This window comes from Cebus imitator, unplaced genomic scaffold (genome assembly GCF_001604975.1).
Source record: "Cebus imitator isolate Cc_AM_T3 unplaced genomic scaffold, Cebus_imitator-1.0 Scaffold325, whole genome shotgun sequence".
Classification (NCBI taxonomy): domain Eukaryota; kingdom Metazoa; phylum Chordata; class Mammalia; order Primates; family Cebidae; genus Cebus; species Cebus imitator.
In genome coordinates, this window is record NW_016107640.1 from 1631438 (window position 1) to 1657658 (window position 26221).

The window sequence follows — 26221 nt, forward strand, 5'->3', positions numbered from 1 at the left end:
AACTCCTGGACTTAAGCGATCCTCCGCTGTCAACTTTCCAAAGTGCTGGGATTACAGATGTGAGCCACAGTACCCAGCCACCATCTCTTTTTCAAGTCTCCCTGGGCCTGATAATTTGAAAGGATTTGCATTAAGTTACTTTCTCACCCTTAGTCCAGGACTGCCTCACATCTTGCCTGAACCACTGTCACAGGCTCCGCTCATTCTTTCCTTGGCATCCCACCCCCCACCCTATCCCTGCCCCTGTCCCTCTTTCCCAAGGCAGCCATCGTTCCTACCACTGCTGCCACTCAGAGCAGCACAACCTTGTTGGTGCACTCCCTCTATTACTGGCCTTGAGCTTTATGCACTGACTCACTCTCCTGACAACCCCAGAGGGTAGGTTTTAAGATCTCCACTTGATAGATTAGCAAAACCAAACTTCAGAGAGGTCAGGTGAGTAGACTCAGTGGCAGGCCAGGACCAGGCAGCCAGAGCCTGTCCCTTTAACCACTAGATGCTTGTGCTGCCTCAAGGCTGTCTCCCTGCAGCGGCCTGGGCCCGTCTGTTGACTTCCCTGTGAACAGACAGGGACCTTGGGTCTGTGGCTGTCAAATGTTTAATAAGTGGGTGCTTGCCTTGCAGGGAACCCACACCACACTTTAGCCTCCTGGGTTTGGTTGGGGTCAGGCTCCACCATTTGCTGACCCTTATATTTACTCTAAAAGTTCACCCTGAGAGGAGGAATGTTTTTAAAAGTTTTAAATTATAGCATCCATTACAACAACGTTTTCCACTGTGAAACCTCACAGAATTGATATTGCGCTGCAAGGATCAATCCTGACTCTGTCTGCCAGCTGCCAAAAAACCGGTTAGACACGTTAAGTTCAGAAAACCTATTGTCTGATGCTTTCTAACTGATTAAATAAATGAGTTGTATTGACCCAGCATGTTGTAATAGTTGAAAGGTGATAAATTAACTGCATACCATATGTAGACATTGAATAGCTACCATGGTACAAGCAAGAAGAGGTTTTAGAAAGCTAAAACCATTGCTTTTCTAACACCCCCTCCCTTCTTTTCACCTTTTTTCAGCTTCATCTTGGGTGAAAGATGTGTGATCAGACCTTCCTAGTTAATGTATTTGGCTCCTGTGACAAATGTTTCAAACAAAGAGCTCTGAGACCAGTTTTCAAGAAATCTCAACAACTCAGCTACTGTTCAACATGTGCAGAAATTGTAAGTGCCACTTAAAAAAAAAATTTTAGTTACCTGTCTTAGTCAAACGAGAGTCCTACGACAGATGAGTTACCATAGAATCAGTGTATAGGACACACACTTTTCAGTATGCTTGGGCATGGTGAGGCAGTGTAGCACAGAGGTCCGGGGTGTGGACTCTGGTGTCTGACCGCCTGGGTCCAAATCCTATTTCTGTTCCTAGTCAGTGGTGTGCAAGGAGGTTCTCACCTCTCTCCTGAAGCCTGTTTTCCCATCTGCAAATAGGCATACTAATAGCACCTACATCATAGGAGTTTTATGAAGATCAAATTATTTCATTTGATAACTTATTTTAAATAGTACTCAGCAAAGAAAGTGCTCAATGAATGTTTTGGCTTTTATTATTTCTTAGGGCTAATACTTTTTTTCTTCTGACTGCTCCAAGTCTGCTTGGCAGGCAATCAAGCTAAAAGAGAATCTGGCAAATAAACAGTATTGGAGCATCTTTCCAAGGACAGGTCCCAGTGGTGTGTAGGTCCAGCTCTAATGAAGATGGAATCTTACAGGGCCTCAGTAGTGAGCAAAATTCAGCTCAAAAATACTCCTTGGGCCTAAGCCTTCAACAAAAACTAGGGACGAAATACAAATCCTTGAATTTTCAAAGTATCCAAAATTAAGTTCTCACCAGAGATGGCTGTCCGCAGGCTTCAGATCTTGCAGCAAAAATGCCCACAGCATCACTGAAGCCCTAGGAATTAGTCCTATCTCAGAGAATGTGCAAAACTGCGCTCAATAGTGCAGCTGGGTAGAGCCCCCACATGGTGAAAAGTGGTAAAGCACTCCTCCTGAAAAGCCCAGAAGGAAATGCCCACATTCTTAAATAACAACAAAATCCATGATACATCAAAGAAAGAAAAGATGACTTTTATATTTTATCCAGCTGAAAAAGAAAAGGCACGTTTTATTCTCCTGATTCCTTTGTAACCCCTGACAGTGATTACATTAAAAATTATTCCCATAAAGCAGATAACAAGTAAACAGCCCAGGGCGGCATAAAAAGATATTGATGCAGCATAGCAGTTTTGATGTGTCTTCAGCCTAGGGGTAATGGGCTTCACCTGTAGTATATTTCTACATTCTACGTTCTAACCTGGCTTTGCAAATTGTAGAACTGAGGACATTTGGTTCTTAAAAACAAACCTGCGTCCGGGCGTGGTGGCTCACGCCTGTAATCCCAGCACTTTGGGAGGCTGAGGTGGGCGGATCACGAGGTCAAGAGATCGAGACCATCCTGGCCAACATGGTGAAACCTCGTATCTACTAAAACTACAAAAATTAGCTGGGTGTGGTGGCATGCACCTGTAGTCACACCTACTCTGAAGCTGGAGAATCGCACTGAACCCAGGAGGCGGAGGTTGCAGTGAGCCAAGATCGCTGCCACTGCACTCCAGCCTGGTGGCAGAGCAGAGACTCCGTCTCAAAAAACAAAAACAAAAACAAAAAAACCGTCCTGCTTTCTGGGGGCCTTATCCACCCCCCCAACCCACATTATTTATTAATCTAACTCTTCTGCTTTTTAAACAACTTCCTCTGAAGGCAAAATAAACCCCCAAAAATCCCACATTTTGAGTCCTGTGTGGCACATAGTTTCTCCCTCACACGGGGGCCCTGCCTGGAGGTACTCTTCCAGGGAACCGTTGCTGGCTAGCTTTACTATTAGGTTGGTGCAACAGTAATTGCGATTTTTGCCATTGCTTTCAATGGCATCGAAATACTTTGATACAATCTCTACTCTCTACTTGGGGGTTCCCAAATATTCAGACAGCATCATTCAGCTGAGCAGACATCCAATGACTGACAGCTGGCCTTTCATCCAAGTGTTTGGGATTATGTAGACACAGCCCCCATTGGGCCTTTTTCGTGAATAGGAATGACCCTGTACCTCAATCAGAGTGGAAATGTAGCTGACTTCAACTTTTCCTATCTCTGGCTTCCTTAGCTGGAGTTAACACCAAAGCACAAGAAGGCACTTGGCAGACTGCCCAACCATTAAAAGTTCCATGGCCTTGGCTGGGTGTGGTGGCTCACACCTGTAATCCTAGCACTTTGGGAGGCTGAGGCCTGCGGATTGCCTGAGCTCAGGAGTTTGAGACCAGCCTGGGCAACACAGTGAAACCCTGTCTCTACTAAAATACAAAAAAATTAGCCGGGCTTGGCGGCATACATCTCTAATCCCAGCTACTTGGGAGTCTGAGGCAGGAGAATCGCATGAACGTAGAAGCAGAGGTTGCAGTGAGCTGAGATTGTGCCACTGCACTCCAGCCTGGGTGACAGAACAAGACACCATCTCCAAAAAAAAAAAAGTTCCATGGCCTCATCTCTAGATAATTTAGATAGGTTGGAAGCTGTTCAAGGTTTACTTAACACAAAGAACCCCGGGAACACACCAGTGAGAAGTACCATGTGCCTCAGGTCTTCACAGACAGGAGGACCCTGAACTATACACACACATCCTGCAATGGTGCAAAAAACAGAGCCAGCCTAAGGAGCTGATGTGAAGAGGCTGCCTTGCGTGGGGCCCTTGAGACAGCCCTGTGAGAAGTGTACCCCTTGACTCAGTGTCTCATTTAAATTACCTCATGTGAACTGCTCAATAATAGTAACAGATGCGTACCGTGTGCCATGCACTGCTGTCTCCGAATGCTGTACAGAGTCTGAAGGTGTTATCCCCATTTACAGATGAGGAGCCTGAGACCCAGACAAGTAAATACCTTAGGCCACACAGCAGAGCCAGGATTTGCCCCCAGGTAGTCAGCTCTGGATAGAGCCTGTGCTGTTAACCTTTTGCTCTACAAACCCTCAGAGAGGTGTAATATTTTTGCTTTTATATATTATATACACATATATATATATATATATATATATATATATATATATTTTTTTTTTTTTTTTTTTTGAGAAAGTTCAGCTCTTGTTGCCCAGGCTGGAGTGCAATGGTGTGACCTTGGCTCACCGCAACCTCCGCCTCCCGGGTTTAAGCGATTCTCCTGCCTCAGCCTCCTGAATAGCTGGGATCACAGGCATGCACCACCACGCCCAGCTAATTTTTGTATTTTTAGTAGAGATGGGGTTTCTCCATGTTGGTCAGGGTGGTCTTGAACATCCATCCTCAGGCGATCCGCCCGCCTCAGCCTCCCAAAGTGCTGGGATTACAGGTGTGAGCCACCATGCCCAGCCTTTATTTTTATCTTATACTTAAATAATTGTATTTATATAAATCATTTATATATTTATTCATTTATAAACATGTTTATGTTATACATTTATTTTTTAACATAGTTTATAAAGATTTATATATTTTATACATTGTTTTATGCATCCATTTAATAAACTAGCATTAACTGAGCACCTACCATATGCAAGTACTATGCTAAATACTGAGAAACAATGACAAATAAATATATGGATAGGGGCCGGGTGCGGTCACTCTGGCCTGTAATCCCAGCACTTTGGGAGGCTGAGGTGGGCGGATCACCTGATGTCGGGAGTTTGAGACCACCCTGACCAGCATGGAGAAACCCTGGCTCTACTAAAAATACAAAATTAGTCGGGCGTGGTGGCGCATGCCTGTAATCCCAGCTACTCAGGAGGCTGAGGTAGGAGAATCGCTTGAACCCGGGAGGTGGAGGTTGCAGTGAGCCAAGATGGCGCCATTGCACTCTAGCCTGGGCAACAAGAGCAAAACTCCATCGCAATAAATAAATAAATACACACACACACACACACACACACACACACGCACGCGCACACACACACACACACACACGGATGGTAACGGAAAAGAGAACTAGCAGCGAATAAGCCTCTGCTATGTATGGAGAAATCTGCTAAAGTCTTCACCCATACTATCTTACCTTTTGTTTTGTTTTTTTTTTTGAGACGGAGTTTCACTCTTGTTACCCAGGCTGGAGCACAGTGGCGAGATCTGGGCTCACTGCAGTCTCTGACTCCTGGGTTCAAGCAATTCTGGGTTCTCAGCCTCCTGAGTGGCTGGGATTACAGGCACGTGCCACCACACCAGGCTAATTTTTCTATTTTTAGTAGGGACAGGGTTTCGCCATGTTGGTCAGGCTGGTTCTGAACTCGATCTCAAATGATGCACCCGCCTTGGCCTCCCAAAGTGTTGGGATTACAGGTGTGAGCCACCGTGCCCGGCCCACACTATCTTACTTAATTCTCCTAACAATCCTATGAAGCAGATCCTGTGAAGAAGTTTTTACAGACAGGGAAACTGAGGATCTCAGACTCTAACCTGAAAAACAACTATGTACAGATTAACATCGAGTATGTTCAACTTTTCTCAGACAAAGAGGGCCTGGGACAGCAACTGGAGGCCGGTTCCTGTGGGAGGGAGCAGGTACAGAGAGGGGGGGGACAACACCCAAGATTCTACTTGGCAATGTTCCCTCCAGAATTTGTGATTTTGATCTGTCTCCCCATTCTCCGCACAAACGCATGCAAGATCACAGAGGAGAGAAAGAAGAGGAGGCTTGGGTTGAATCATCCACATCAGTCCAGAGGACTATGGCGCCAGCCTGTCTGGGTCCAAATCCTGTCTCTCCCTCTTTCTGGGAGAATTCCCCCTGAGTAATTACTCGGCCTTGCTGTCCCTCAGTTTGCTCTTCTGTAAAGTGGGGATAAGAGTGCCCATTCAAGGTGACTCCTGTGAGGATTAAACAAGTGCTAATTAAAGCACTTAGAACAGTGCCTCTCACACTTGGGGCGAGGGGATGCTTCAGTCTGACAGAAGTCAGTACACGTGCATGCTGGGAGAGCTGTACCAGCTCTTCATTCTAAAGGGAAGGAGGTGGCCTCAGAAACGAGGGGTCGGAGATGCCTGGGCGTGGCTCAGAAGCCCCAGGTCTGAGCCTGCGCGGCCACCGACCCACCGCCCACCTTCTGTTACCGCCCGCAGGACAGGGCCTGATTCCTAAGTGAAGAATCAGGAAGCTTTCTTCTTTTCTTTCTTCCTGAGGGAAGAAAAGAAGAACTAAGTGTGGGCCTCCTAATGCCGCTGGGACCCCTTCTCAGACGCAGAACTAGTTTTATTTTTGCATATTTAGATAAACGAGAGGGCTTCCGGTTCCTTGAGTGGTGACACTACAGCTACCTGCGGCCAAAGCCTCGTGGCCGTCTCCTCTCCCGTCCTGTCTGGAACCTGCGGGAGCCACGGGCCCACAATCAAGTCCCACAGAGCGGAGATCTGCACCCGAGGCGTGGGGATGTGAGGGCCGTGTCGCGGGGACCTCACCGGTCTCCCCAGAAGCGGGGAGTTCTGAGTTAGAATCCCGGCTTGGCCCTTCCCTCTGTGTGCATCCTCGGGCAAATCACCCAGTATCCCTGAGCCTCAGTTTGCCCGCCGGTAAAATGGGCGTGGCACTCCCCGCCTCTTCCGGACAGCCCGCGCGGCAGCGCTGACGCGGACATCGCCCCGGGCACCGCGCCAGAGCGCGCGCCGAGGTGTCGAGGTCTGGGGGCTCAGGTGCCGCTGCAGGGCCCGCAGCTGCTGGCGTCATCGCGGAGGGCGGGGCCGCGGGGCGGCGCTCTGGGCCGGGAAAGGGGGCTGGAGCGGCGCCCGCCGCGGCTCAGCGCATCCCGGCTCTCCGCTTCCCTCCCCGCCGCGTCCCCGCGCGAAGATGGCAACCGAGGGGCTGCACGAGAACGAGACGCTGGCGTCGCTGAAGAGCGAGGCCGAGAGCCTCAAGGGCAAGCTGGAGGAGGAGCGGGCCAAGCTGCACGACGTGGAGCGTGAGTGCGGGCCGGGAGGCGGGCGGGGAAGGCCGGACCCGCTCGCGACTTCCCCGGCGGGGGCGGCGGGGGCGGCCGGGGTTGCGACGGGAGTCAGGCCCGCGCCACAGCCCGGGAGCAGGGCCCAGTGCCCGGGCGCGCAGGTGAGGCGCGGGTAGCGGCCCGGAGCTCCGGGGCGCGCGGATGTGGGACGCTCGGAGGGTCCGGGCGCCTGACAGACCCCCGCCGCCCGCTAGCGGAGAGCCGCGGGACCAGCTGTCCTCATCACCTGCCTGGAAGCAGCGGACTAATCGCGTTCCTGCCCCTCCCAGGCGGAGGGCAGGGGGTGGGGTGTTGGTGGTGACGAGCGAGCGGGCCAGCCCGTGTGGGCGCGGCCTAGGAGAGACTCCCGTTTTGTTTTTTCATCATCTTCTGGCTTTCTCCATCACTGTTGTGTCGGTTCTCAGTTTTGCTTTTATGAGACTCCAATTTCAGAGTTCATTTTTCCAGCCTCTCCTCTATGCTTGGGGGCTGGGAGCTGGATGACAGGAGGGAAGGGAAGCGGAGGAGCTCACCAAATTCAACGGTTCAGTTCGTTTAAGGCTGTTTAAGAAGCTTTTGGATGAAAGCGGTGTGATCGGCGTAAAAGAGCCATAGCAACCTTAAACTTCACCATCACCACCGTAATTCAGAACTGGCTCTGTGATTTTTATGAGTGAGCGATTAGATCAAATAGCCAGGTTCCGTGGCTGTCGGCCAGAACGGCGTTCCTTGACTTTGTCGGAGTCTCCTCCTCAGCAGAACGTGGACTAGGGGCCAGGCTTGGGGAAGTGGTAGTATCTGCTCACTTTTCAGCCCTGAGTGTGGCATCTCCTCTTTGCTGGGCAAGGCCTCCCACGGTGCCCTCCCGCACACCTTGACGTTGTTTTGCCATTCCTAATGGGTGCCACCCTTTACATTCTATTTGGAATGGAAACATGGGGTTCGTGCTAGGGCCTTCAGCCTTTGATATCTGAAGATCACGTAAGAGAAGTGGATGACCTGAATTTAGCATGTGCTGTGCTTTCCTAGGGGTCTCCTTTAAATAGGAGGCACACTAAGCTTAGAAACTGTGTCCAGCAATCACTAACCATAAACCCCAAATAATGTAGTTATGCAAATTCAGAGTTACTTTTCTTACATAACAACAGCAAAGGTGGATGATCACTGCTTTTGTTCAGCTGCACCGCACCCCCTCAATCCCCTGCCACCCACGCCTACGCTGTCTACCCTGTCGGGGACCCAGGCTCCTTCTGCCTTTCTTCCCCACACCTTAGAGCAGTGGCATTTGCCCCATGATTATATGATTGCCATAGCTCCAAACATCACTTCTGTATCCAAGGCAGGAAGAAGAGGGAATAAGCACACCAATCTCTCTTTGCTCCCTATCAAGAAAGCAAAGCAAAAGTTTTCCCAGAAACCCTCCTTGCAGTTCGAGACCAGCCTGGCCAACATAGTGAAATCCCGTTTCTACTAAAAATACAAAAATTAGCTGGGTGTGGTGGTGGGTGCCTATAATGCCAGCTACTAGGGAGACTAAGGCAGGAGAATCGCTTCAACTCAGGAGGCGGAGGTTGCAGTGAGCTGAGATCGTGCCATTGCACTGCAGCCTGGGCAATAACAGCGAAACTGTGTTTCAAAAAAAAAAGAAACCCGCCTCCCTCCCCCAAAGATTTCTCCCCTGGGGAGATCTTCTTCCAGGATCCCAGCCCTCCTCTCTTCCAATTTCTCAGCCCCTTTGTTTCTTCTTCAGTATCCAGCATTGAGACTTCATTGGTCAGAACTAGGCCATGAGGCTACTTTAAGGGAGGCTGGGAAAGGCTCAGCTGAGCCATTCCCAGCCAAAGCTTGGTTTCTGTCATCAGGAAGGAAGTGGGGAATGGATGTTAGGAGGTATGAGACAGGATCTGCCTAATCTCCCTTTGCAAATTCCCATACTCCAAATAATAACGATCATGCCGTTAGTGCCTCTAAAGTATTAATAGGTCATCTAACTTCTCCCTTTGACAGATGAGGAAACTGAAGCACAAAGAAGTTACAGGACTTACAGAAGGTCCCCTCCTAATAAGTGATGGGACCAGGATTCCCCCAAAGCAGTCAGAGTGCCACCTCAGGCTCACTTTGGATTTTTTTTGCCAAACCCCTTTGAGCTTCATGCAGAGGGTGTTCTCCAGAAACTCACTTATTCACCAGTGCAGACTGCACACCTGGATATTTTCAGCTTTTCTGTGAATTTGTAAGTTGCCTTAAGACAAAGAGATAGCAAAGATGACACTTTTCTACAGGGAAGCTCAGGGGGCAGATTTAGTCAATCCAAAAGAGGAAGCTTTTTTGTCCTGCCAAGAGTAGTGCCCTCGAAAGCTAGAGCCAGATTTTAGACCCACAGTGGAAGGGTCTGTCCCTACCTGCATATGTCAGAATTTTTGAGCTGGAAAGACTAGAAGTCATGTGGTTGTGTCTCTCTTGATTCCCCTGCAGCTTCCAGACCACTTCTCTTCCACCCCCCATAAAACCTTTGCTCCTTGAAGGTTCTTATCACTCTGTTGACCTCTTCCCCGTTGACATGTCGCCTGACTTCCCAGCCATTTTCTCTCATTTCTTTTCTTTTTTCCTTTTTTTTTTTTTTTTTGAGACAGAGACTTGCTCTGTTGCCTAGGCTGGAGTGCAATGGTGCAATCTTGGCTCACTGTAGGCTCCACCTCCCGGGTTCAAGCGATTCTCCTGCCTTAGCCTCCCAAGTAACTGGGACTGACTATAGGCGTGTGCCACCACGCCCAGCTGATTTTTGTACTTTTAGTACATGGGACTTTACCATGTTGGCCAGGCTGGTCTCGAACTCCTGACCTCAAGTGATTGGCCCGCCTTAGCCTTCAAAAATACTGGAATTATAGGCGTGAGCCACCACGCTCAGCTATTCTCTTCTTTATTCATCTTTTTTTTTCTTTTTTCTTTATTTTTTATGGAGACGGGGTTTCCCCGTGTTAGTCAGGCCAGTCTCAAACTCCCAACCTCAGGTGATCTGCCCGCCTCGGCCTCCCAAAGTGCTGGGATTACAGGCGTGAGCCACAGTGCCCAGCCCATCTTTTTTTTTTTTAAGAGATAGGATTTCACTCTGTCATCCAGGCTGGAGTGAAGTGGCGTTATCATAGCTCATTGCAGCGTCAACCTCCTGAGCTCAAGCAGTCCTCCTGTCCCAGCCTCCCAGGTAACTGGGACTACAGGCATGCACAACCACACCTGGCCACTTTTGTTTCAAAATTCTTTGTAGAGACAGGGTCTCACTATGTTGCCCAGGGGGGTCTTGAACTCCTGGCCTCAAGCGATCCTCATGCCTTGGCCTCCTAAAGTGCTAGGATTACAGGCATGAGCCACTGTGTGCCCAGCCAGGTTCTCTCCCTTCTTAAGGACTTTGGCATTTCTTAGGACTGTGGCTTGAGTCTTCCTCTTGCCCCTAAGCCCTGCCCTGTCCTGTGAGATGACATGCTGGCCCCTCACCATCGCAGCCCTGCTGCACACACCTGGGTTCTTGTCAGCACTCAGGACTGCCCCTCTTCCCTCACCTCGAATTGCTGCCTCCAGCTCCAAGCATAGTCCCTCCCTGGGGAGATCTCTTTCCTCCAGGATCCCAGCTCTCTTCTCTTCCAGTTTCTCAGCCCCTTCCTTTCTTTTCCCTCAGTATCCAGCATTGAGACTTGGGCCACCATTTCAGCAGCAATCTTGCTAAGTAATCCAAATTTCCTTCTCCTTCTACCTCTTCCTGGGAGCTGCCTGGTAGGACCTTAGCCCTGGATGAATCTGATGTCTCCTCTCTCTCTTGTGCCTGCAGCTGCTGGAGAAGTGGCACACAGGAGGCTCGCTGAGACCGTTGTCAGTTCCACAGTCACAAGTTTTCCAAGGCTCTCAGAGCAGGCTGGAGTTCTCTGGTCAGCTCTTCACAGTGAAAATTTCAAGACTTTCTCCATGCTGCATGGGTCTCTGACTCCTCCCCTTCCACTTGGACTCCTCCACAGAAAATGGAAGCTCTAAACTGTTCCCTCAGTGTCACACTTCCAAACCTACCTCCGCATGCACTGACCTCACACCTGTCCCCTTCCTGGCTTTGTCAGTTCCCTCCCACCACCAGGCATGAGATCACATCCTCTCTAGCCTTCAGTCACCTTGGCCTAGCAGTTATTCCTGTCTCCACCCCTCTGTTGACATGTACACACACCCAAGCCTGTCACTCATTCAGCACAATCTGCTGGCCCATTGTATGTCAGGCATTGTTCTCAGCCCTGGGGGACACTGCAGTGAACAAGTCACACCAGCATCGCTCCCTGGCAGAGCTTCCATTCTAATGCGAGAGTCAGAGGACAAATGAGTAATATGCCTGACAGGCTAGATGACATGCCTTAGAGAGGAAAGAACTAAAGCAGAAAGTGGGAAGTGAGGTGTGGGGGAGCAGAAGCTTTAGAGAAGGTGACCCAGGGAGGCCTCATTGAGAAGGACTTTTGAATCCAGACCTGAAGGGAGAGAAGAACCAGCACCATGACTCCCATCTGGAGAGCAAACTTCAAGCAAAAGGAGACGCTAGGCAGAGGCCCTGGGAGGGGTGTATTTGGCGTATTTGATGTATCTGAGGAATCTCGAGGAGGCAGGTGTGCCTGGAGGGGAGTGTGCAGGGCACAGTCTAGCTGCAGGTTATGCTGGGAGGTCCTACAGGACCCCATGGGCACAGGGACAATTTGGGCTCTTACCCCCAATGAGTCGGGAAGCCCTTGGAGGGTTTCAAGAGAGGACGGACCTGATTGTTTTACTGGGCTCACTCTGCCTGCCATGTTTTGTGGCAGAACAAGACAGCCTGAGGGAGGGCAATGAAGTGTGAGAGGTGAGTGACTTGGGGTAAGAATTCTTCACAAATGTCTCTCTCCCTCTTATTAGAGAGCCTGCCTTGCGCACCACTTGCCAGCTCTTGATGTAAGTTACAGCTGCAGGTGAAAGAGTGAGAGATGATTTCTGAGTTTGTCTTGGTCCCACAGTTGACCCTGCAGCTGCTCTTACCTTACCCTAGCCTAGATGCCCCCAGCTTCTTCCTAAGTGTGTTCATCCCTTGGCACTCGGGTGGGAAAGGGAGGAAAGGATGCTGATGAGTTTTACCTGTGGAAGTATAAGCTGGCGCCCTGCCAGGTGTCAAGCAACTGTGGTGTCATTTTTCCCTGTATGAAGGAAGGTGGTATCATCCCTGTCAGTGGGATGAACAAGCAGGCTTAGTAAAGCCAAGTAATTTGTTCAGGGGCAAGCAGCTGGTTAGTGGTTGGGCTGAGATTCAGTTTGGGAATGATATGGCTTACTTTGTAGGGCTTCCGTTGAGCAAGTGGCTGAGAGCCTGGGGGAAGGTGGGAAGGGTCTGGTGAAGCTGGGGAGGACCATAAACTGAATCTGTTCACTCCCCAGAGCAAGGGCTGCCAGCATGCACTTTCCTGTATCTCTTATGGTGACTCGCAGCCCCTTAGTTGACAGATCTGTTTCTTTTTTGTTTTTGGGTTTTTTTTTTTTTTTGATGGAGTCTCGCTGTGTCACCCAGGCTGGAGTGCAATGGCATGATCTCAGCTCACTGCACTTCTGCCTTCCAGGTTCAAGCGATTCTCCTGCTTCAGCCTCCCAAGTAACTGGGGCTACAGGCGTGTGCCACCATGCCTGGCTAATTTTTGTATTTTTAGTTGAGACCAGGTTTCACCATGTTGGCCAGTCTGTTTTCGAACTCCTGAGCTGAGGTGATCTGTCCACCTTGGCCTCCCAAAGTACTGGGATTACAGGTGTGAGCTACTGTGCCCGGCCCAACAGTTTTGTTTCTGACACACACAGGCCTTGTTTCTTGCCCAACTGAGATTCCCAGCCCCTCCTTCATGATGACCTCAGCAGATATCTCCCATTTTGAATTCCAAGGATGGTTTTCTGTGAATTGGGAATGTGTGACCAGACACGTGAGTTTTATAATACCAAATTAGGGTACATGGCTGACACCAGAGGGGCATGGTGTATTCCCCAGAGCAACATATGTTAGATGCCTGCACATTTTTACATTTTAGTGTTGTTATATACGTGGCCTAGAAGCCTCTGCCTTAGTCAGGGAGACCCCTTTAGGCTATCAGCTAAGGTAACCAACTCATCCCAGTTTAACTGGGACCCTCGGTTAGTTTGTTTGAGATGGAGTCTTGCTCTCTTGCCCAGGCTAGAATGCAGTGGCACAATCTTGCCTCATTGCAACCTCTGCCTCCCAGGTTCAAGCAGTTCTCCTGCCTCAGCCCCTAGTAGCTGGGATTATAGGCATGCACCAGTATTATATATCCTTGGCTAAGTTGTATATTTTTAGGAGAGATGGGGTTTTGCCATGTTGGCCAGGCTGGTCTCAAACTCCTGACGTCGAGTGATCCACCAGCCTCAGCCTCCCAAAGGGCTGGGATTACAGGCATGAGCCATGGTACCCCGCCAGACCCTAGGTTTTAAAATGGAAAGTCCTGCATCCCAGGAGACCCTCCAGTCTTAGGCAAACCAGGATAGCCGTTGCCTCCTATTAGCTTGGACTTGCCTAAATTCTTGCCTTAAGGTGAACACAATAAAATTATAGAGCATAAATTCTGAGAGAAAAATGAAGGTTTCCTGTCTTCAGACCCTGAGCTTTTCACCTCCATCCCTTTGACCCTCATCCCCAAGCCAGATGCTTGGCCAACATTAAATATAGAAGATGTTAATAGTTTATATGGGCCCTCTGATGAGAAGCCAGCTCACATCAAACTCCGCAGACCCAGGTCCCATTTTCCCGTTCCTTCCGCAGATCTTCCTGCTTCTCCCCAGAGCTTTCTCCTTGTCATTTTCTGCTTAACTTCTACCACAGGCGAGTACTCACCAGCTTGATTCCGAGGCATTTTAGAATCATGTGGTTGCTGTGTGCATTTGTTTTTGATTACTGCTGTACAAATGTCCACAAACTTAGTGGCTTACGGTAATGTACATTTGTTTTCTTAGTGCTGGAGGTCTGTCATCGGTGGCTAAAATGGGTAGGCTGGTCCTTCTGGAGGCTTTAGGGGAGAATCCATTTCTTGCTTTTTCTAGCTTCTAGGGGCTGCCCATGTTCGTGGCCCAAGGCTCCCGTTGTTCTGAGCACTGCTTCTGTGGTCACCTTTCTCTCTGACTCTGACCCATCTACTCCCTCTTATGAGGATCCGTGTCATTATGTTGGGTCCATCTGGATAATCCAGGATAATCTCCCCATCTCCACAGGCTTCACTTAATCACATCTGTAAGTCCCTTTTGCCATAAGATTGCATCTCCACTGGTTCTGGGGATTAGAATGTGGACACCTTTGGGGCCATTATTTAGCCCATCACACAGCTCTTAGATCAGGAGGGGTCTCTTGCTTCAGCTTCAGTCTCCAGCACAAAACATTTCCTTCTCTTCCCAACAGCCCTGTCCCTTAAAGATGAGCAAACAGCTGAGATCCAGGGAGGGGTGAAGGGATTTCCCTAAGATTTTGCAGCTACTCTAATGTTGAATAGGGAGTAGAGGAGGTTCAGACTCCCAGGACAACTGTCCTCCTCACCATGCTAGACCTTCTCTTCGAAAGTTGAGATTTACCAGTAGTTTCCCCAAATGACCTGGCTCCATCTACCTCTTCTACTTCACCTTGGATCAGTCTATGCTTTGCTCACTATTGCCAGTCAAACTGGCCATCGTGGTGAGCTTCAGACCATCAAGCTTGTTCTTGCCTTCAGCCTTCAGACAGGTTGTGTATTCTCTTTTGGAATGTCTCCCACTTGTTTGCATAACTTTCTTCATATATTCTATCTTGGTTCATATTCCACCTCCTCAGAGGCACCTTTCCTGACTCCTGAATCTAAAATGGCCATGCCTGTCCCAACTCGCTTTCATTGTTCACTTGGTCACTCTCTGAGATTACTTTCATTCATTTATTCTTTGTTGATTGATTGATGATTGGTCGATTTTATGTCCCCCTTACTAGAATGTAAGCCCCTTGGCAGCAGGTACTTTATTTGTATTATTTACTGTGGATCACTCTCCTACAACAGTGAGCTAGGCTGAGTAAATATCAAATTTACTAGGCTAAGTAATTATCAAATGAAAAAAAAAGAAAGTTGATATTAGCATTGAAAAGAAAAAAAAGTAAATCCATGTATGACAAGGTGTCAATTTTCTTTATTAAGTAAAAGAAAATAAAAAGCAAAGTGCCGAACAGTGTATATAACATGATCTCAATAAACAAGAGATGCTTGTATATGCAGTAAGTGTCTGGAAGGATACACAAGGAGCTTGTTACCTCTAGAGAAGGGTATGGAAAAGGAAGTGCTTTTCATTTTATACCGTCATACATCTATACATTTACTGGGTTTTTTTTGTTTTTTTTTTTTTTTTTGGCTAGGTTCTCACTCTGTCACCTAGGCTGGAGTACAGTGGCCCAATCGTGGCTCATTGCTGCCTCAAACTCCTGGTCACCTCAGCCTTTTAAATAACTGGAACTATAGGTGTCTGGCTAATTTTTACATTTTTAAATAGATATGGGGTTTCTCCATGTTTCCCAGGCTGGTCATGATCTCCTGGGCTTAAGTGATCCACCTGCCTCTGCCTCCCAAAGTTCTGGGAGTACAGGCGTGAGCCACCGCACCCAGCACATTGACTGCTTTTTATAATAAGGGAAAAATGAGTACTAGAATGGGAGTCAAGATCAAGAATAAAAGGAGGCCAGGCATGGTGGGCTCACTTTGGAAGGCTGAGACGGAAGAATCACTTGAGCCCAGGAGTTCAAGACCAGCCTGGGCAACATAGCAAGACCTCAACTCTCAAAAAAAAAAAAAATTTTAAAGATTATCCAGGCATGATGGTGTGCACCTGTGGTCCCAGCTACTCGGGAGGCTGAGGTGGGAGGATCACTTGAGCCCAGGAGATTGGGACTGCAATGAGCTATGACTGCACCACTGCACTCAAACCTAGGCGACAGAGCACGATCCTATCTTAAAAAATAATAAAGAGAAAAGGAAAAACAATTCAACTCTGAAGAATCTTTAACTTCAAAGTAAACTGAGGAGTAATCTGAAAGACACGCTGAAAGCAGAGCAGGAAGGACATGGTGTTCATTTCAGCCAACACACCCAGCAGCCTCAAGGGCTGTGTGAGCTTCACTCCGATTCCCAGCTCTCCATTCAGTTGCATTTGTCTATGTGTCTGTTTTTGTATCAGTACCATGTTGTTTTAGTTACTGCAGCCTTGTAGAATAGTTTGAAGTTGGGTAGCATGAATGCCTCCAGCTTTGTTCTTTTTGCTGAGGATTGTCTTGACTATATGGGCTCTTTTTTGCTCCCGTATGTATTAAATTTTTTTTTTTAATTCTGTGAAGAATGTCAGTGGCAGTTTAATGTGAATTGCATTGAATCTATAAATTACTTTGGGCAGTATGGCAATTTTCACTATATTGATTCTTCCTATCCATAAGCATGGAATGTTTTCCCATTTGTTTGTGCCCTCTCTGGTTTCCTTGAGCAGTAGTTTGTAGTTCTTCTTGAAGAGGTCCTTCACTTCTGCTTGTTAGCTGTTTTCCTAAGTATTTTATTCTCTTCATAGCAATTGCGAATGGGAGTTCATTCATGATTTGGCTCTCTAGTGACTTTTGCATGTTGATTTGTGTCCTGAGACGTTGCTGAAGTTGCTTATTGGCTTAAGAAGCTTTTGGGTTTTCTAGATATAGGATCTTGTCATCTGCAAACAAAGATAATTTGACTTCCTCTCTTTCTGTTTGAATACAGTTTGTTTCTTTTTCTTGACTGGTTGCCCTGGCCAGTGCTTTCAATACTATGTTGAATAGGAGTGGAGAGAGAGGGCATCTTTGTCTTGTGCCAGTTTTCAAGGGGAATGCTTCCAGCTTTTGCCCATTCAGTATGATACTTGTTGTATGTTTCTTCTATGTGGTTCTTACTATTTTGAGGTATGTTCTTTCAATAGCTTGTTTATTGAGAGTTTTTTAACATGAAGCGATGTTGAATTTTGTCGAAGACCTTTTCTGCATCTATTGAGGTAATCGTATGGATTTTTTCTTTAGTTTTATTTATACGATGAATTATATTTACTGATTTGCGTATGTTGAACCAACCTTGCATCCTCAGGATGAATCCAACTTGATAGTGGTGGATAAGTTTTTTAATGTGCTGCTGGATTTGGTTTCCCAGTATTTTATTGAGGATTTTTGCACCTATGTTCATCAGGGATATTGGCCTGAAGTTTTTTTTTCTTTTTTTTGTGGGGGGCCGGGGGCACCAGGGGACAGAGTCTTGTTCTTGTTGCCCAGGCTGGAGTGCAATGGCATGATGTCGGCTCACTGCAACCTCCACCACCGGGGTTTAGGCAATTCTCCTGCCTCAGCCTTCTGAGTAGCTGGGATTACAGGTGCCCACCACCACGCCCAGCTAATTTTTTGTATTTTAAGCAGAGAGAGGGTTTCACCAAGTTGGCCAGACTGGACTCAAAAGTCCTGACCTCAGGTGATCCACCCACCTGAGCCTCCCAAAGTGCTGGGATTACAGGCGTGAGCCACCGCACTCGGCCAGTTTTTTTTGTTGTTGTTGTATCTCTGCCAGGTTTTGGTATCAGGGTGATGCTGATCTCATAAAATGAGTTAGGGAGGAGTCCCTTCTTTTCAGTGTTTGGAATAGTTTCCGAAGGAATGGTACCAGCCCCTCTTCGTACCTCTGGTAAAATTCAGCTGTGAATCTGTCTGGTCCTGGGCTGTTTTTGGTTGGTAGGCTATTTATTACTGCCTCAATTTCAGACCTCATTATTGGTCTATTCAGGGATTCCATTTCTTCCTAGTTCAGTCTTGGGAGGGTGTATGTATCCAGGAATTTATACATTTCTTCTAGATTTTCTAGCTTATATGCATAGAGGTATTTATAGTATTCTCTAATGGTTTGTTGTATTTCTGTGGGGTCAGTGGTGATACCCCCTTTATCATTTCTGATTGTGTCTATCTGATTTTTTCTTTATTAGTCTGTCTAATATTCTATTTTATTAATTTTTTCAAAACACCAGCTCCTGGATTGATTTTTTTCAAAGGGTGTTCCATGTCTCTGTCTCCTTTCGTTACACTCTCATCTTGGTTATTTCTTTTCTTTTGCTAGCTTTGGGGTTTGTTTGCTCTTGGTTCTTTTTGTTAGCTGTGATGTTAGGTTGTTGATTTGACATCTTTCTTGCTTTCTGATATGGACATTTTGTGCTATAAATTTCCCTCTTAACACTGCTTTTGTCTGTGTTCTAGAGATTCTGGTACACTATCTCTTGGTTCTCATTAGTTTCAAAGAACTTCTTGATATCTGCCATAATTTCATTATTTTCCCAGGAGTTTTAGGAACAGGGTGTTCAATTTCCATGTAGTTGTATGGTTTTGAGTTTGTTTCTTAATCCTGAGTTCTAGTTTTATGGCACTGTAGTCTGAGAGACTGTTGTGATTTCCGTTCTTTTGCATTCGCTGAGGAGAGTTTTACTTACAATTATGTGATTAATTTTAGAGTACGAGCTATGTGGTGTTGAGAAGAATGTATGTTCTGTTGTTCTGGGTGGAGAATTCTGTAGATAGCTGTCAGGTCCACTTTATCCAGAGCTGAGTTCAGGTTCAGAATATCTTTATTAATTTTCTGTCTCAATGATCTATCTAATATTGCCAGTGGGATGTTAAAGTCTCCCACTGTTATTGTGTGGGAGTATACGTCTCTTTGTAGGTCTCTAAGAACTTGCTTTATGAATCCAGGTGCTCCTTTATTGTGTGCATGTATATTTAGAATAGTTAGCTATTCTTGTTGAATTGAACGCTTTACCATTATGCAGTGCCCTTCTTTGTCTTTTTTTATCTTTGTTGGTTTAAAGTCTGTTTTGTCAGATACTGGAATTGCAATGCCTGCTTTTTTCTGTTTTCCATTTGCTTGGTAAATTTTCCTCCATTCCTTTATTTTTAGCCTGTGTGTGTCTTTGCATGTGAGATGGGCCTCTTAAATATAGCATACCAATGGGTCTTAACTCTTGATCTGGCTTGCCATTCTGTGTCTTTTAATTGGGACATCTAGCCCATTTATATTTAAGGTTAATATTGTTATGTGTGAATTTGATCCTGTCATCATGATGCCAGCTAGTCACGTTGTAGACTTGTTTATGTAGGTGCTTTACAGTGTCACTTGTCTTTGTACTTCAGTGTTTTTTTGTAGTAGCTGGTAACAGTTTTTCTTTTCCATATTTAGTACTTCCTTCAGGAGCTCTTGCAAGGCAGGCCTGGTGGTGACAAATTCCCTCAGCATTTGCATGTTTGAAAAAGATCTTATTTCCCCTTTGCTTGTGAAGCTTAGTTGGCCAAATATAAAATTCTGGGTTGGAAATTCTTTTCTTTAAGAATGTTGAATATTGGCCCCACTCTCTTCTGGCTTGTAGGGTTTCCACTGAGAGGTCTGCTGTTAGTCTGATGGGCTTCCCTTTGTAGGTGACCTTGCCTTTCTCTCTGGCTGCCCTTAACATTTTTTCTTCCATTTCAATCTTGAAAAATCTGATAATTGTGTGTCTTGGGGTTGATATTTTCATGGAGTATCTTAGGCTCTCTGGATTTCCTGAATTTGAACGTTGGCCTGTCTTCCTAGGTTGGGAACGTTCTCCTGGATGGTACCGTAAAGTGTATTTTTCAACTTGGTTCCATTCTCCCCATCTCTTTCAGGTACCCCAATCACTTTTAGGTTCAGTCTTTTTACATAATCCCGTATTTATTAGAGGTTTTGTTCATTCCTTTTCATTCTTTTTTTTTCTATTCTTGTATCCTTGTCTTATTTCAGAAAGATAGTCTTCAAGCTCTGAGATTGTTTCCTCTGCTTGGTCTGTTCAGCTGTTGATACTTGTGATTGCATCGTGACGTCCTTGTGTTGTATCTTTCAGCTTCATCAGGTCATTTATGTTACTCTCTAAGCTGGCTGTTTTGGTTATCAGCTCCTGTAATGTTTTATCATGATTCTTAGCTTCTTTGCATTGGCTTAGAACATGCTCATTTAGCTCAGTGAAGTTCATTTTGCCCTCCTTCTGAAGCCTAATCATGTCAATTCATCTCTCTGAGCCTCAACCCAGTTCTGTGCCTTTGCTGTAGAGATGCTGGTGATCATTTGGACAAGAGGCACTCTGCCTTTTCGAATTCTCAGTGTTTTTGCATTGATTCTTTCTCATCTTTGTAGGCTTATCTACCTTCAGTCTTTGCTGACCTTTGATTGGGGTTTTTGTGGAGTCTTTTTGTTGATGTTGGTTTCCGTTTGTTTTTCTTTTAACAGTCAGGCCTCTCCTCCATAGGGCTGCTGTGGTTTGCTGGAGGTCCACTCCAGACCCTAATTGCCTGGGTCCCTCCTGCACCTGGAGGTATCACCAGTGAAGGATACAAAGCAGCAAAGATGGCAGATAGCTCCTTCTTCTGGGGACTCCATCCCAGAGGGTCACCAATCTGATGCCAGCTGAAACACTCCTGGAGTAGGCATCTGGAGAACGCTGTTGGGGGGTTGCACCTAGTCAGGAGGAATGGGATCAGGGACCCACTTAAAGAAGCAGTCTGGCTGCCTCTTGGTGGGGCAGGTGCACTGTGCTGGGGGAAACCTCCCTCATCCAGACTGCCCAAACTCTCCGGAGCATCTGGGTCCCACTTAAAGTAACAGTCTGGCCATAATCTACCGTAACAGCTGTGTTGCGCTATGGGGAATTCCTCCCAGTTTGGGCCACCCTGACTCCCAGGAGGTGGCAGGCCAAAATGGCTGACTTGAGCTGCACAGATGTCATCTGTCCCTCTTTCCTGTTCCCCCAACTTGGTCATCTCAGGCAGTCTCCAGCCTGCTGCCACTCACTGTCTGGAATTTCAAGACAGCGGGTCATAATTTGTGAGGTGCTGTGGGGGTGGGCTCACTGAATGACGCTGCTTGGCTCCCTGGCATCAGCCCCCTTCTTTGGGGAATAGATGGATCTCCTTCCTCCCAGGAATTCCTGGGGCTGGAGTCTGCACAAACTCCTAGGTCTCTGTGTTGGGCACTCTCAGTGCCCAAGCAGCCACTGAGAGTCCGCACAGCATTGTGCTTTGGACTCAAGGTCCTGGTGGCTTGGGCTCACGAGGTGATCTCTTGATCCACTGGTTGCAAAGATCTGTGGGAGAAGCGTGGTCGCACAATCACTCAGCACCTTCTTTGGCTGATGGTTGGGGCTCCCCTGGCTCAGTGCTGTTCTCGGGTGGGCCATCGCCCCACTCTGCTTCTGCTCACTCTCTGTGAGTCACTGCAACTAGCTAGTCAGCCGCAGTGCGAGAATCTGGGTATCTCAGTTGAAGGTGTAGAGTTCACTTGCCATTTTCGTTCTCCATGAGCGCTGCGATCCATAGCTGCTTCTAATCAGCCATCTTGGCCTGCCTTGTGGGTTTATTTGTTTGTTTGTTTTTTAAGGCTAGTCAAGTGAAGCAGTGGGAGTGGAGAAGAACAAAGAAATCTGTAACCGGTTGTGATCAATTAGTCATAAACACCACTGCACTCGGATCAGCCTGTTTGAGGAGTTTTTATCTATCCTATCCCATTCTACTTTGACACAAAATCAGACTTCATCAGTTTTTTAAAGTTAGCGTTAGATTTTTTTTTCTCCTTGATTCCTTTAATCTACCAAAAGGTGGCCATGAAAACACTGTATATATTAGCACAAATTTGAAAGTGATTCCGGATTATATTTTAAATTGTTTTGTTTTCCTACTTAAGACATCTCACTTGTCTTCTTTACCATCAGTTTCAGAGTATTCATTTTCTGGAACATTTTAGAGCTTGTTCATGCTTTGGTTCTTTTTTTTTTTTTTTTTTTTTTTTTTTTCCATTGCCTTATGATATAATGAGAAGGACCCTGCTATGAATTTTCACTTTATAAATTTACATGGTTTGAAATCTTGTGTATTGAGCTGCACACCATGTCTTTTGCTTTTGGTTCACGTCTGCACAGATTATAAAGTAAATAACAAAACTATTCCCTGAAAGTTGAGAGTAAGCCACATCTTGATGAAAAGTTAAGTTTTTGCCAGAATTATGTCGTATTTCCAAGGCCCTGTTGAGAAACACTCTAATACCCTCATTTTACAGAGCAGGGTGCACGTTCAGAGGAGACATGTTTTCGTCTTTAATTTGTTAACTGTGCTGTTCCCTTAAGCCCCATTTTCCTTTTCTGAGAAGCAGGGGGGCTGGTGTACCTCACTGGCCTTCACACTTGCTATTTGGACTCCGGAGATAGAGGGGATATTTGGAACTTAGGGATTCCTTCCTCCACTGTTCACCTGCTCAGCTCTGCCTTCATCTGTTTTCTGTATTGGGCTTCTAGTAAGATTTCGTCCATGAGCCAAAGCAGAGACAGTTGGGGAAGCCTTCTACAAGTAAAATGGAAGCTTGAAGACTACTGCTACACATAGTTACCCAACTCCAAGTTCCATCCAGTTGGGACCTGTCCATCATGTTCAGCCTGGTGTCCAGCACAGGACCAGCCTGTGGAAGGTGTTCAGTTCTTGCTTGTTGAGTCATTCAGTCTTCATTCATTGAGTCTTCTGGCTCTAACTTTCCATGATGATTCCAGCCAAGTGGCAGCCAAGCCAAGATCCAGGCAGGTTTCTTCACTCCTGACCTAGGCTCTCTAACTCTGTAACCCATTGATCTGGCTACATCAAAGAGGTATGGAGAGGCTGGGTGCAGTGACTCATGCCTGTAATCCCAGCACTTTGGGGAGACTGAAGCAGGTGGATCACTTGAGGCCAGGAGTTTGAGACCAACCTGGGCAACATGGTGAAACCCCATCTCTACTGAAAATACAAAAATTAGCCAGGCGTTGTGGCGCATGCCTATAATCCCAGCTGCTTGAGAGGCTGAGGCATGAGAACTGCTTGAACCTGAGATCATGCCACTGCGCTCCAGCCTGGGCAACAGAGCAAGCCCCCGTCTCCAAAAAAAAAAGTATGGGGAATCCAGGGTTAGGATGTCTCCTAGACTAAGAAGCCATTGTCAATGCCTCACCTACTCCTCGATTTTCTAAATAATGACAGCCATCTGCCCACAGGTTCTCCCATTATTGAAGGTATATAAATGTTCTTAGGGATCCAAGTATGTGTGCATGAGGTCCTTAGCCTCTCTAAGCTCCAGGCTTCTCATCTGTAGAAATGGAGATAAACCCTGTGTCCTCATGTGGTTGTGTAAAGTGCTCAGCCCAGCGCCCGGCACCCAGGAGACAAACAATCAATGGTGGATACTGGTAACATATATCAAAAGCCTTAAAAAATATGCCTTCCCTTTGACTCCGCAATTCGGTGAATTAGAATTTATCTAAGGAGATAATACAGTACAAGGGTATCATGGCAGCCCTTGGACAAAGTAAATGTCCACCAGTAGGGGATTGAGACATTATAGCATGTGTATACAGTGGAATGTTATGCAGTCATTAAAAATGATTGATAGGCTAGGTGTGGCAGCTCATGCCTATAATCCCATGTCTGTAATCCCCAAGATTTTATGTGGCATGTTGTCTGCTTACACACGTATACAGCTCTGCACATATGCGAAGGAAAGGCTGGAAGGGCACACACCAAATAATAAGAATGGTCGGGCTAAGAAGAATTATAAGTGACCACATATTTTTATTTTCTGATTGCTTTCAATAAATATACATTTACTTCAGCCCCCAGTCGCCATAGCAGCCTGAGTGCACCGCAGCCTGGAATATACATTTACTTCTACAGTTATATAAAAGGCAATCAAGACAAAACCCTCTCCCTGTTCACAGCCCCTCTTTTCACTCTCCCATTCTCTGCTATCCTAAACATGATCTCTAGTTTAACGGCTCCTCCATTTCGAAAGCCCCCTTTCTCTCCAGATCATGTCATGTCCAGTCTTCTAGTTCTCAGATCCTGGTACACCAACTCTAGATTTGCCACTCCTGGCCTGCCAGCTTGCTTGTTAGGCGCTTTAATTTGCCTTCCCAGTTGAACCTCAGAACGCTTCCGTGGATTGGGTCATTGTCTTCCATTTTCCTAAAAGACGGCAACAAAAGTAGACATTAAGAAGCTAATTTCCCAGCAGGGGGCGGCGGCTCACGCCTGTAATCCCAACACTTTGGGAAGCCGAGGTGGGTGAATCTCCGGTGGTCAGGAGCTCAAGACGAGCCTGGGCAACATGGTGTAACCCCACCTCTACTAACAATACAAAAATTATCCAGGTGTGGTAGCATGGGCCTGGAATCCCAGCTACTCAGGAGGCTGAGATAGGAGAATTTCTCGAATCCAGGTGGCAGAGGTTGCAGTAAGCCAAGATTGTGCCACTGCACTCTAGCCTGGGCAACAGAGCTAGACTCTATTTTTAAAAAAAAAAAAAAAAAAAAAAAAAAAAAAAAAAGAAGAAGAAGTTAATTTCCCACCTACCCTTTTCCACCCCAACTCCTATTCATCCTTCAAAACCAGGCTTCTGTGACATCACCTCATGCCTGCCAGCAGAGTCAGCCCTGTTCCTCTCTGGCTCTCTGACCATGGGTGACAGCCTGTCAGCCACCATCGCACTGCACTGTAGTTGTTACCTGGGTCTTGACCTGTCTGCCCCCTCCAAACTGTGAGCTCAGTAAGAGCAGAAACTGTCTTACTCTTTTCTGTACCCAAGTACCTGGCACAGTTCTTGGCACACTGGAACCATCATTCAAGCTGCAAACATTCACTGGCCTACACTGCCTCTTGAGTTCCAGCCATGACTTTTGTTCTGATTCCTTGGTCTGGACTGGCGTCCAGAATATTCAGCATCTCAAGCTCCAAGGAACCCAGCCAAGCAGGGAGGCCACAGAGGCAGGTACCCTCTGCCTGGACACAGGAAGCAGAGCATCCAGGGACAGGGAGCAGTTTCTAGGCTGTTCCAGTCTGACCTTGGAGGGACCACAGAGACGGGTAGTACAGCAGATGGTGTGTCTGCTGGAGAGGGGCCTGCCAAAGAAGAGGAGTCTCTTCCCTGGTTTCCCTCTTCTGGTGTTGTCTCTGTCAACACTGTTCTCCAATGCTGTAGCCACAGATAGTCATGAGAAGGCAGATTCGACCATGCCACGCCTCTGATTAGCAGGCTGCTGTCACAGTGGAATAAATGAGTTCTGTTGCAGGTGTACGGTGTCATTACTTGCCTGCACCAACCCCTCACTCTGCAATCAAGTTGTTTATTCCACCACTAAAAAATATTGATGTAAAAAATTTTACATCAGTATTATGGTTGGGCCTTTGCTTTTTCCATTTCCTCAGCTTAGAGTACCCACCTAGGACCCCCTCTCATCTAACTCATCTTATCCTTTAGACTGAGCTCAGATCCCACCCCAACAAGCCCAGTGCAGTGCCCCATCCTCTGGGACCGAAGCTTCCTATGTCCACGCATCTAGCTTAGTAAGTCCCATGTTGTATTGAAATCATCCTTACAGCTCCATCTCTTCCCCTGACTCTGAACTGTAGTGAGGGCAGGGACTGACTCAGATACCTGGGTGGTCCCAGAGGCTGGCACAGACTGAACTGGAATGAATTAGGAAAGGGTTTGAGCTGTATCTAAATGGTGTAAGGTTTGTGCATGCTAAAGACCAAATCCAAATTGCTCAGGGGACAGCATAAGGCCAGGAGGGGGGCAAAAAAGGAACTTTTTAATAAAAAGGCTGGTGAGCTCCTTGGGTCAGAAAATAGGTCTGAGACCATTTGTGTGTCTCCCACTCCCAGTGCTAATGAGTGTGCCCTGTGAAATTGGTGAGCTGCTTGACTGCTGAAGTAGGAATGATGGATTAGAGATAGGGAGAGGTACAGAAAAAGAAGGGAAAGAGGCTTAATCATTTCGTTGACCCACCAAAAACTGCTGCTTAGGATTGCTACAGTTGATCGAAATTTAAGCATTCCATTTATTCCTTCAGTAAATATTACTGGGTGCTCACTGTATGCCAGGCTGGAGAATGTCATAGCCAATCCTTATCAAGAGTTCTCTTCGTGCCAGGCTTGAATAGTTGTCCTCACAACCCCACAAGGGAAGAGAGGTGATGAGAAAGTACATGATGTGGCCAAGGTTGTGTAGCTGGTGTGTGGCGGAGCCAGGCTTTGACCCAAGGCTCCTAGGCCAGGGCCTGAATTTTTTTTTTTTTTTTT

The 26221-nt window shown here is 46.8% G+C and overlaps 1 protein-coding gene across 4 annotated transcripts in view; it reads left to right on the plus strand.

The window, feature by feature from the left end:
- Positions 1-26221, plus strand: part of GNB5 (G protein subunit beta 5) — a 66376-nt gene that overhangs the window by 5933 nt on the left and 34222 nt on the right. Inside the window, exons 2-3 of one of the 4 annotated variants that reach the window (XM_037729958.1) lie at positions 1075-1218; positions 6894-7005. In XM_037729958.1, the coding sequence (XP_037585886.1) occupies positions 1093-1218; positions 6894-7005 (238 nt within the window). In that variant the 5' untranslated portion in view covers positions 1075-1092. Of the gene's footprint in view, positions 1-1074; positions 1219-6776; positions 7006-26221 lie in introns of those variants that run through there. The other 3 variants (XM_017504617.2, XM_037729959.1, XM_017504618.1) reach the window with 3 other exon arrangements.